This window comes from Tachyglossus aculeatus, chromosome 3 (genome assembly GCF_015852505.1).
Source record: "Tachyglossus aculeatus isolate mTacAcu1 chromosome 3, mTacAcu1.pri, whole genome shotgun sequence".
In the NCBI taxonomy this organism is placed as follows: Eukaryota; Metazoa; Chordata; class Mammalia; order Monotremata; family Tachyglossidae; genus Tachyglossus; species Tachyglossus aculeatus.
This window is the reverse complement of record NC_052068.1, coordinates 825,544-837,888: the sequence shown is the minus strand read 5'-3', so window position 1 is coordinate 837,888 and position 12,345 is coordinate 825,544. Positions and strand designations below refer to the sequence as shown.

At 56.4% G+C, this 12,345-nt stretch overlaps 1 protein-coding gene across 1 annotated transcript in view; it reads left to right on the top strand.

Annotated features, from left to right (window-relative positions):
- Window positions 1-278: 278 nt before the first annotated feature.
- Window positions 279-12,345, top strand: part of CTBP2 (C-terminal binding protein 2) — a 43,962-nt gene continuing 31,895 nt past the window's right edge. Inside the window, exon 1 of the mRNA XM_038743773.1 lies at window positions 279-400. Coding sequence (XP_038599701.1) covers window positions 343-400 — 58 coding nt within the window. The 5' untranslated portion in view covers window positions 279-342. The remainder of the gene's footprint in view (window positions 401-12,345) is intronic.

The following is a 12,345-nucleotide window of genomic DNA, read 5'->3' as shown; positions in this document are numbered from 1 at the left end:
ATGTTGCAAATTTGTACTTCCCAAGCGCTTAGTCCAGTGCTCTGCACATAGTAAGCGCTCAATAAATACGATTGATGATGATGATGATGATGACAAGTGGCAGAGTCGGGATTAGGACCCATGACCTCTGGCTCCCAAGCCCGGGCTCTTTCCTCTGAGCCACAGTGCTTCTCCACGCTGCTTCAGCCTTGGTGTCACCCCCTCCCCACCGGCTGCCAGAAACCACGGACGCCCGGTGTAAGGATCCCTTCCCCGCCTCGTTTCAGGCCCTGCGGTGACGGGATGCCCCCGGAGCGCCGCGACTCTTCCTGACTTGTCCGAGGAGCGGAGCCCCCCGGAGAAATGGCCCTGGTGGACAAACACAAAGTCAAACGACAGCGACTCGATCGGATCTGCGAAGGTGAGACGCAGCACCCTCCGGGATCTCCTTCGTCCGCCAGTTAGCCCATCGGTCGGTCACGTTTATCGAGCGCGTACGGTGCGCGGAGCGCTGGGCTGGGCACTCGGGAGAGGAAGATACCACAGAGTTGGGACCCACGTTCCCTGCCCTCAGCAAGTTGACAGTCTAGAGGGGGAGACAGGATGTTAATATAAATAAAGTTACGGATGTGGACGAAAGCGCTCTGGGGCGGAGGGTGGGGTGAATACCAAGTGCCCAAAGGGGACAGAGCCAAGGGACAGGGAATGGTAGAACTATTAGGGCTTAGTCGAGGAAGGCCTCTCGGAGGAGATGTGACCTTGATAAGGCTTTGAAGGTGGAGAGAGTGGTGATCTGGTGAATATGGAGGGAGAGGGAGGACTTGGAAAAGGGGATGGCGGCGAGGTAGAGGAGATCGGAGCTCAGTGAGCAAACCGACTCTAAGGGAACGGAGTGTGCAGGCTGGGCTGCGGTTGACCAGGAGATCAGCGAGGTGCGGTTTGTGTTTATAAATGACCCACGACCGTGGCCCGCGGCTTGGTGTGGTGCCCTGGGCGAGCCCCGAGGATTTGTCGGTGGCCACGGGGCCGTAGACAACACATTGGCTGCCAGGCTGCAGCCTGAAGCCCCTCCCCGCCGGCTCGATCCCGCGGCCGAGGGCTCGTGCTCGCCGCTGGACCTTCCGGTCGGCGCAGGCCGCTTTTGAGGACCTTGGCCCGGTTGGGTCAGCCAGTGGTGGACTGGCCTCTTTCCACAGAAAACTCCGTCAATGGGACTTGGGGAGATAGGTCGGCATCCGTGCTTCCTCCGGTCGGGGGTGGCCTGTGGAGTCAGCATTTCCCATCTGTGCTGGAAACCATCCCCGTCCACAGGGACCAGGCGGGGTGAACTCGACCGGCTGCAGTTGTTAGTCGCGGGGACGGCGGTCAGTGGCGTGGTAATGGAGAGTGACTTGGCTGCGTCTAGGCAATTGGACGCCGGCCGGTCCGCTCGCTCCCTGGCCCTCGGTGAGTCCTCCCTGGAGCGACGGTGGATCCGGGAGCTCTCCCGTGGCCGCCAGTCCCGGACGGAAATGTCACGTTGGGCCTCCGGACCACTGCCAGACCAGGCTCGTCTCTCCCAGCTCCGTGAGGCGGTTCTCTGGAGACAAGGACGTCTCCAGAGACGTCTGGGGGAAGGTGGATCAGTGGAAAGAGTGTGGGTTTGGGAGTCAGAGATTGTGGGTTCTAATCCCGGCTCTGCCACTTATCGGCTGTGTCACCTTGGGCAAGTCGCTTCACTTCTCTGTGCCTCAGTTACCTCATTTGGAAAATGACTGTGAGCCCCATGTGGGATAACCCAATCACCTTGTAACCTCCCCAGCACTTAGAACAGTGCTTTCCACATAGTAAGCGCTTAATAAATGCCATTATTAATAAATGCCATTATTAAGGACGTGGCCCCCGGCTGGCTGGACATCCCGGCAGCCATCAGGGCGGCGGGGGGTTTCTAGGATGCTGCCTGGGCCTCTCACTCCCGTGGTGGCCCCTGTGTCCACCCCTCATCCGACAGCCCCAAGGATGGGACTTCTGGATCACTCCCAGCCGGCAGAGGTAAAAAAGAATTCCTCGTCTTTCCATCCAAAACTTGTCTTCCCTCCGTCTTTGCCATCACCGTAATAATAATAATAATAATGATCATAATAATGTTGGTATTTTTTAAGTGCTTACTGTGTGCCAAGTTCTGTTCTAAGCTCCGGGGGGAATACAAGGGGATCAGTTTGTCCCACGTGGGGCTCACAGTCTTAATCCCCATTTTACGGATGAGGGAACCGAAGCACAGAGAAGTTAAGTGACTTGCGCAAAGTCACACAGCTGACACAGTTGGCAACAATATGTTGCCAACTTGTACTTCCCAAGCGCTTAGTACAGTGCTCTGCACACAGTAAGTGCTCAATAAATACGATTGATTGATTGACTGATTGACAGGTGGCGGAGCCAGGATTAGAACTTGTGACCTCTGACCGTAGGCAGCCCTCCTCGTCTCACAAAACGGTGACCTTGGCATTACCCGCAACTCATCCGTCACATTCAACCCACATATTCAGTCTGTCATCAAATCCTGTCCGTTCTGCCTTCACATCATGGCTAAAATCCGCAGGGAAGTAGTGTGTGAAGAGAGCTGAAAAGGCCGGTGGGGAAACCGGTTCAGTGTGGAAGGAGATGGAAAGCCGTGGGGAGTTCAGTGTGGCCCAGCGGATAGAGCCTGGGCCCGGGAGTAGAAAGACTTGGGTACTAATCTCGACTCCGACACTCGTCTGCTGTGTGACTTTGGGTAAGTCACTTAACTCCTGTGCTTCAGTCACTTTGTCGGTCATCATCATCATCATCATCATCAATCGTATTTATTGAGCGCTTACTGTGTGCAGAGCACTGTACTAAGCTCTTGGGAAGTCCAAGTTGCCAACGTATAGAGACGGTCCCTACCCAATAGTGGGCTCACAGTCTAAAAGGGGGAGACAGAGAGCAAAACCAAACATACCAAGAAAATAAAATAAATAGAATGGATATGTAAAGTAAAATAAATGAATAAATAGTGAAATAAATATGTACAAACATATATACGTATATACAGGTGCTGTGGGGAAGGGAAGGAGGTAAGATGGGGGGATGGAGAGGGGGACGAAGGGGTGAGGAAGGAAGGGGCTCAATCTGGGAAGGCCTCCTGGAGGAGGTGAGCTCTCAGTAGGGCCTTGAGCGGTCAAATGGGGATTGAGCCCCATTGTAGGACGTGGACTGTGTCCAACCTATTTATCTTATATAATAATGATGGCATTTATTAAGCGCTTACTATGTGCCAAGCACTGTTCTAAGCACTGGGGAGGTTACAAGGTGATCAGGCTGTCCCACGGGGGGCTCACAGACAATCCCCGTTTTACAGATGAGGGAACTGAGGCACAGAGAAGTTAAGTAACTTGCCCAAAGTCACACAGCTGACAGTTGGCGGAGCCGGGATATGAACCCATGACCACTGACTCCAAAGCCCGTGCTCTTTCCACTGAGCCACGCTGCTTCTCTACCCCTGCGCTTAGTACAGTGCCTGGCATGTAGTCGGTGCTCGTGGGTTGATTGTGTCTTCTAGACCGTGAGCCCGTTGTTGGGTCTCTGTACGTTGCCGCTTTGTACTTCCCAAGCAGTTAGTACAGTGCTGTGCACACAGTAAGCGCTCAATAAATACGATTGAATGAGTGATTGAATGATTGATGGGAGTGCAATGGACAGGTGGGGAGAACCTGCAAGGTTTGGCAGCTGATGGAATGAGAGGGATTGAAACACAGTGAGAAGTGGAGGAGCGGGACAAGGTTGTGGTGTTTTGGGCTGGGGCAAGGAGGACAGGGATCTCCAGAGACAGGAAAGTTGTGGGGCGGAGTGGGTTTGGGAGGGAAGAGGAGGAGTTGAATTTTGGACCAGTTGACTTAGTGGCGGTGGCGGGAAATCCGAGTGGAGCTGTCCTGGAAGCACGGGGGACTGCGGCATTGGGGGTCAGAAGAGAGGTCAAGGTTGGAGCGGTCAAAGCGGACATGGACGAGCTTCCCGAGGGAGTCCGGGCTTTTCCAGGTTGCCAGACTCCCAGCGAACCCCAACGGCCGTCGGCTCGATCCCGTCCGGTCCGTTCTCTGACAAGGTCTCGTCAGCAGCCAGAGGAAAATGAGGAGATGGAGTGGGTTTTGAGCGGGTGATGGGAAATTCCGCTTTAGGCCAGTGTAGGAAGGACGGCCCGGCGGAATCCAGCTTCCGAATCCCACCGGGGACTTGGGCAGTCGCAGCCCGCAACCTTCTGTTGACCGAGGATCAAACCTCATGTTCAAATTAAAGTGCTTGGGAAAACCTGGGTCCCCCATCCCCTGAGCTGGTGTTGTGCGTTGAAATGACTCTAGGGAAAGAACGAGACCTCCTCCTCCTGTGGAGTTGGTCCGGTCCTAATTCCCTGGCGGGGATTTTCCTTGCAGTGTTTTTTCGTTTGTTTTTTTCATCGTACTTGTTGAGTGCTTACTACGTTCATTCATTCATTCATTCAGTCGTATTTATTGAGTGCTTACTGGGTGCAGAGCACTGTACTAAGCGCTTGGGAAGTACAAGTTGGCGACATATAGCGACGGTTCCTACCCAACAGCGGGCTCACAGTCTAGAAGAGGGAGACAGGCAACAAAACATATTAACAAAATAAAATAAGTAGAATAAATATGTACAAGTAAAATAAATAAATAGAGTAATAATAAATAGAGTAATAATTTTCCCTGTGGAGTTCATACTCAGAGCTTGGACAATCTGGTTGGTACATTCTACCAGCTAGAAACAGGCGATGGAGCCTCCTGTGCAGTCTTCCACTTTTAAAAATCAGGTGGGGGTTGTCTTTTTTTTTCCAGTATTTTACGTTTGAGTTTCTGAGAAGCTGACTTCCTTCCCCAAACATTTTGGAAAATCACAGTAGGTGTAAAAGAGCTGATATAGTAAATAAGCCAAATGCTGTTTCATTTGCTTAGTGATTTTTCCTCTGTAAACAAAGCCACCGCCCCCGTCTTTTGAACCTGGGTCAGAAGGATGATTTCTGTGGTTGACACAGCCAGCATCTCCCCCAAATCTCTTCTGGATTTTGCTTTTACAGCCTGGGCGATGGTAAGTGCTGGGCTAGATGTCAATCAATCAGCATGGCAGAGTGGATAGAGCCCGGGCCTGGGAATCAGAAGGTCATGGGTTCTAATCCCGGCCCTGCTGTTTGTCCGCTGGGTGACTTTGGGCAAGTCACTTCACTTCCTTGTACCTCAGTTACCTCATCTATAAAATGGGGATTGAGACTGTGAGCTCCATGTTGTCTGCTGTCCAACCAACCCGATTTGCTCGTATCTACCCCAGTGCTGAGTACAATTCCTGGCATGTAGTAAGCGCTTAACAAATAACCACAGTTATTTTTTTTGTTATTGTTATTTCGAACACATTCCCTGTCCCACGTGGGGCTCAGAATCTAAGTAGGAAGGAGAACAGATACTGAATCCCCATTTTACAGTTGAGGAAACTGAGGCCCAGTGAAGTGAAGTGACTTGCCCCCGGGTCACACAGCAGATAAGTGGCAGAGCTGGAATTGGAGCCCAGGTCCTCCGAATCCCAGACCTGAACTCTTTTTGCACTAAGCCATGCTGCTTCTCTTCTGTCTCTATATGTTGCCATCTTGTACTTCCCAAGCGCTTAGTACAGTGCCCTGCACACAGTAAGCGCTCAATAAATACGATTGATTGTTCTCAAAGTTCTTCAGGTTGTGGGATTTTGCTTTGGAAGTGGAAAGAAGGCTGAGTAGCTTGTCCGTATGTTTACAGTAGGAAGTGGACATACGCTTATTCCCATTTCCGTTCTTTCTGGTGGGAATATTAGGAAGCTCAACTCGGACTCCAAAGCCCGGGCTCTTTCCACTGAGCCATGCTGCAAGGACTTCTGAGTTTCGATCCAGTGGAAGGCTGCCAAGGGTGTCCAGGCCGATCCTCAGACCCCTGGTCTGGGCGCAGTTGGGGCGTGGGCTGGATGACTGTGCTTGTGGATAGCCGTCCCTCCGGTTCTAGTGAGAAGGTAATCAACCAATCAATCAATCGTATTTATTGAGCGCTTACTGTGTGCAGAGCACTGGACTAATAATAATAATAATAATAATAATAATGATGATGGCATTTATTAAGTGCTTACTATGTGCAAAGCACTGTTCTAAGCACTGGGGAGGTTACAAGGTGATCAGGTTGTCCCACGGGGGGCTCACAGTCTTAATCCCCATTTTACAGATGAGGGAACTGAGGCCCAGAGAAGTTAAGTGACTTGCCCAAAGTCACACAGCTGACAGTTGGCAGAGCCGGGATTTGAACCCATGACCTCCGACTCCAAAGCCCGTGCTCTTTCCGCTGAGCCACGCTGCTTCTCTTGGGAAGTCCAAGTTGGCAAGATATAGAGACGGTCCCTACCCAACGTTCATTCATTCATTCATTCAAGTGTATTTATTGAGCGCTTACTGTGTGCAGAGCACTGTACTAAGCGCTTGGGAAGTACAAGGTGGCAACATGTAGAGATGGTTCCTACCCAACAGCGGGCTCACAGTCTAGAAGGGGGAGACAGGCAACAAAACAAAATAAAATAAATAAAATAAATAAGTGCAAATAAAATAGAGTAATAAATACATACAAACATATATACAGGTGTTGTGGGGAGGGGAAGGAGGTAAGGCGGGGGGATGGGGAGGGGAAGGAGGGGGTTCAGTAGGCGCTTAATAAATGCCATCATTAACAAAGAGAGAGGGAGCAAAGGGAAGGGAAGGAGAGGGAGGCGAGGGCGGTGTCCCTCCTAGTGCTTAGAACAGTGCTTGGCACATAGTAAGCGCTTAATAAATACCATCATTATTATTATTATTCTCTAGGCCCCAGTTCCCTGCTCTGTCAAATGGGGATGAAGCCTGTGAGGCCCCCGTGAGACCACCTCATCAATCAATCAATCAATCAATCGTATTTATTGAGCGCTTACTGTGTGCAGAGCACTGTACTAAGCACTTGGGAAGTACAAGTTGGCAACATATAGAGACAGTCCCTACCCAACAGTGGGCTCACAGTCTAGAAGGGGGAGACAGAGAACAAAACCAAACATATTAACAAAATAAAATAAATAGAATAGGTATGTACAAGTGAAATAAGTAAATGAATAGAGTAATAAATATGTGCAAACAAGCACCAGAGGAGCGGTGTGTGCAGGCTGGGCTGTAAGAAGGCGAAAAGGGTGGTGAGGTAAGAGGGGGCAATGTGATGGACAGCTTTGAAGCCAATAGTGAGGAGTCTTTGCTTGATATAAAAGTTTATAGGCAACCACTGGAGATTTTCCGGCATCAAATGCATTGCGAAAGAATCACGGGAATGGGGTCTGGGCAAGATTCTTTGGGAGGCCGTAAAATCAATCAATTGTATTTATTGAGCGCTTACTGTGTGCAGAGCACTGTACTAAGCACTTGGGAAGTACAAGTCGGAAACACATAGAGACAGTCCCTACCCAACAGCGGGCTCACAGTCTAGAAACTGTGAGCTCACAGTGTAAAAACAGCCTCCCCCTTCATATGACAGGTCACCTCTCTCCCCACCTTAAAAATCCTACTGAAATCATACGTCCTCTAAGAGACCTTCCCTCGGTAACTTCTTTCCCACCCTATTCTCCCTCCCTTCTGTGCACTTTGATCCGTATCTCATCTGTAAAGTGGGGATTAAGACTGTGAGCCCCACCTGATCACCTTGTATCCCCCCCCCCTCCCCGAGCGCTTAGAACAGCGCTTGGCACATAGTAAGCGCTTAACAAATGCCGTCATTATTATTTTTATTATTAAGAAGCACTCCCTGGTGTCCGACTGCCCCCACAACGTCCCCTCGGGGCCACGGGTGAGGACGTTTGGGGGCCAGGGAAGGGGAGGTCGGCCGGCTGGCAGCCAGCAGAAGCCTTCTGCTTTTAGGTTCATTCATTCATTCATTCAGTCGTATTTATTGAGCGCTTACTGTGTGCAGAGCACTGGACTAAGCGCTTGGGAAGTACAAGTTGGTTGGGGGTACTGAGCTTTAGGGACTTAACTCCTCCATTTATTCCCTCCCCAACCCTCACCCCTGGCCCCGCCAGGGGCTTAGTGGCCTCAACAATCCCAGCTTACGCCTCAGTCGACCGCGGCCCTGCCGTCTCCACGGATGATGACAGGATTTGGGCATCATGGGACCTGTGGCACAAATCCCCTCAGCATCCCGTTCCCCGGCCCACTGGGCCTTCATCATCATCATCAATCGTATTTATTGAGCGCTTACTATGTGCAGAGCACTGTACTAAGCGCTTGGGAAGTACAAATTGGCAACATAATTGGGCCTTGCATCGTGAAGGGTTGGGGGGTGGTGATGGAGAGGGCCTCTCTGCTGGGCCCTGCGTCACCGGGTCGGCGTGGGAAGACGGGCAGGGGGGCCGTGAAGCTAATGGTGCTGAGCCTTCTGGATGGGGAGAGGGCCCCGTGGCGAGGCAGGTGGAGGGGATGGATTAGCCTCTCTCCCCGGGGGATTACAGGGGGAGGAGGATTGACCCCATTCCAGTCTGCCCAGTCAGGCTTCTGGGAAGAGCCCTGCAGCGGGGGCAGGAAATGCATCCCTTCCCTGGGGGGGCATCATCCCCGTGGGCACATGGGGTGGGGCAGGCTCTTGGTTTAGAGCCGCTAATCCTCGGGCAGATCAAGCCGGGCATCGCTCGGTCGGGCGGGCAGAGAGGAGCACTGGCCTCCCTTGGCCAGGGTTGGATCCGCGGTGGCAACGGCCCGGCCCGGCCGCTCTGTCCCCCACCCGGGCCCAACACCGCGGTGGCAGAGGCCGCTTGACCCGCTCGGGTTTCCGACTTCAATAATTCACGCAAGGACCAGACATTGAAAACCGGCACCAAGGTTGGGCGGGGGGGCGGCGGGGGTGGACATCTCCCCCCCACCCCTCCTCCTCGTCCTCGTCCCGGTCCCCGCCGCGGGACGCCCTTCCCGCGATGCCGGCACCCGGAAGGCAGGTGGGAGTGGGCCGCTCCCAGAGCTGGGATGCCGCCGGCTGGTACGGGGGCAGTTGGGAGGCGGAGGGCGAGTTTGGCTCCCGGAGGCCTCCGGGGAGAAGGAACTCACTGACCTACGCGGACGGAGGGGAAGGGGTTTGGTGGGAGCCGACCGGGCCCGGGGGAAACGATCTGCTGCCGGACCTGTTCCCGGATCCCGCCAGCGGTCCGGGACTCGAGAGGAAGAGCTCCGTGCCCGACTTCCTGAGCTACGGCGGGATGGCGGGACTCCCTGGGCATAGTCCTCTACCCCCGACGGCTTTCTACAGCCAGCCCGTGGTGCCCCCGGATATTCACTGCTACTACCGCGGGCGACCGGCCGGCCCGGGCATCCCCAATGTTGCCAGGGCTGGCACCGGGCCACCCTGGGACCATGTCCGGGCCCGGCCCCCTGCCCCTGCCGTGCCCCAAGAGGCGGGCCCCGCTGTGGGGAGGGAGGCGGCGGCCGGGCCGGGCCCTGAAGCGCAGAGGGCATGGGACGGTGGCAGCGCTCCTGCCACCAGCTACGGCGTCGTTCCTCTCCACCCTCGCTATGGAGCCGGACCTCTGCAGGGCCCCGTCAGGCCCGGGTACGGAGACCCCGGGGAGTCGGGCGCGGCACGACAGGTGGGGCCCACGTGCCTGGTGGTGGAAGCCGGCCCGGGAAGCCGTGGCTACAGGCCGGGCCGGGAAGAGGCCGGGCCGCCGTCGCCGTACGGAGGGGCAGGGGGCCCCAAGACCCCATCTCTGCAGGGCCGGCCGGCACGAGAGGCGGAGTTCCTGGCCGAGCTGCGGGCCCTGGGGGTCTCCGAGGGCACGCTGAGCGGGCTCCTGCGCCAGGGCTTCGACTCGCCGAGCGCGCTGGCCGTCATGGAGGACAGCGACGTCAGGACGGTGGCCCCCAACCTGGGCCAGGCCCGGGTGCTGGCCCGCATCGCCGACAACTTGCGGGCAGAGGCGCGGCCGCAGCGGCCGGGCGGGGGGTCCCGGGCCCGGGCCGGCAGCCTCGGACACCGCCCCGACCCCCCGCCAGACGGGCCGGGGGCCGCGGGGGTTCCTCCTCGGGCCGGGTTCCCCGGCCGGCGGCCGGCCAGCGCCCCGGCCCAGCAGCCCCTTCTGGAGATGGCACCGCCCCCCGTCTCTGCGGGGCTGGGCCGCCCCCCGCCCAGGGTGCCCAGCGTCCTGAGCCCTAAGGTGGCCTACTCTACTGCATACACCGTGCCCATGGAGCTGATGAAGAGAGGCCGGGCCTCCCCGGGAACCCTGGCACCCAGCTCCCCTGGCAGCCCGCAGCCCCTGTGCAGAGCGGGAGTGCCCCCCCGGGACCCGGACCCACCCCCACCAGGGATCTGCTTCGGGCACCATCCGCCCCCGGCGCAGCACCCCAGAGTGGCCCGACGCACTGGGGCGCCCATCGTCGTCTCCACCCTGGTGTCGCCCGAGCCAAGTAGACGGTGGCCGCGTCCTCGGTGGGGGGAGGAGGGCTGAGGGCCCGGGGGGTACCCTCGGTGGGCGGAGCTGGGCAGGAGCATGACCTCAGAGGGGGCAAGTGGGAAGGCGGGGCATCCTCTTCAGCTTAGTGCCCATCCGGGGGCTTTGGTGAACGCCGAGTCGATGTCCACAACCCAGTCCCTGCATCGTAGCCCCAACTGGCCACCTCTCCCCACCCCTACCTCCACACACCAGAACTGGCTTCTTCATTCACCTCTAGAGCTGAAGTGGCTTCTTCCCCAGATCACGGCGTCGTCCTGCAGCGCGTGAAACTCCCGCAACCCCGGGGCTTCAGCATTCGGCCTGTTGACCCTTTGGCCTTCCGCTCCCTCCACTGTCTGCTCGGTTGGCAGAGTGACCGACTGATCGATCGATCGATCAGGCCCTCGGACCTGTGGTTTCTTCACAGAGCACCGAGTGGTGCCCGCAGGGTTTGTTTCCGGGGAACGCCTTCCGGCCGGTCGAGTTCAGCCAAGGGTGGGCTTTTACGTCCCGACTCCGCGGCGATCGTTTTGTCAGCGGAGACGGTTTCTCGAACCCTTGGGATGATTGAGCCGCTTTGGGGTTGGGAGCAGAAATGAATCAAGGATGGAAACGGATGTTTTCGGGAAGTGGGTCTGCGCAGTGAGTCAGTGCCAGGGCCGCCCCGGAGAGGAGAGTGCCGGGGGGCCGAGGAGGGCGAGTGTGCACGCGTGCCACGTGTCCGTGTCCATGCGTCCAGAAGGGTGCGAGGCGGCGGCCTTTCGGTCGCCCCCTCGACTCGGACGGTGCCGTTGAGTCTCCCCCGGGCAATGGAATGGCTTTCTTGGTCTCGGGCCACCCCGAGGGGCTCGCGGGGACCGGATGGCACCCAAGATGTCCGTCGGGAGGCCGCAGGCGCTCGGCCCCGGTGGCGGTGCCGTTGCCCCCGGATGGGCCCCGTGGGGACACGCGTCTGGTGGTCGGTTCTCCAGGGGGGAGAGTCCAGATGGAAAGCCAGAAAGGGGCCATCCGGCGTGTGTCTGTCCGTCCATCCCTCCCCGTTCTGTGCTTCCCTGAGGTCTTCCATGTGCCGTGCCCCATCCGAAGGACGCGCGGCCCCGGAGCCCATGGCTCCATTCGGGGCAGGGAGCTCTCCCCCAGACCGCTCGGGGGCCACCAGATCCGAGAGTTTGTGCCCTCACAGGGAGGCAAAGCCCGCCGCAAAGCCAGCCGGATGGACCGCGCAATAATTTGGAGTCCCTGTCCTTTATGCCTTCTAGGCAGGCGGTCCACTCGTAAACTTTTCCAGATTTACAGTGTGGGCACCGGGAGCCTGGACTCGGTGGGGGAGGATGAAACCCTGAAAAAGGTAGCCCCTTTTCCCGAGGTCCCCAGGCCCCTCGGTCCCCTGGCCGGGCCAAATCTTCTCTCTTTCCAGTCGTCTCATTTGCACGAGACTGACGTTCGTTGCCCCGGTAATTTCATCCGCTAATGGCCAGCTTGCAGAGCGGATCTGAAAACATATTCCTTAATTATGTGTCGCTAAGCAGCGGGGGGAGGCGGTCAGAACCGCGGAAAGATTATCCTCTCATCGAAGCAGCGTGGCTCAGTGGAAAGAGCCCGGGCTTTGGAGTCAGAGGTCATGGGTTCGGATCCCGGCTCCGCCGTATGTCTTCTGTGTGACCTTGGGCAAGTCACTTCACTTCTCTGTGCCTCAGTTACCTCATCTGTAAAATGGGGATTAAGACTGTAAGCCCCACGTGGGACAACTTGATCACCTTGTATCCCCCCCCCCCCCAGCGTTTAGAACAGTGCTCTGCACATAGTAAGCGCTTAACAAATGCTATTATTATTATTATTATTGAGAAGTCGCCGAAAGGTTTAGCC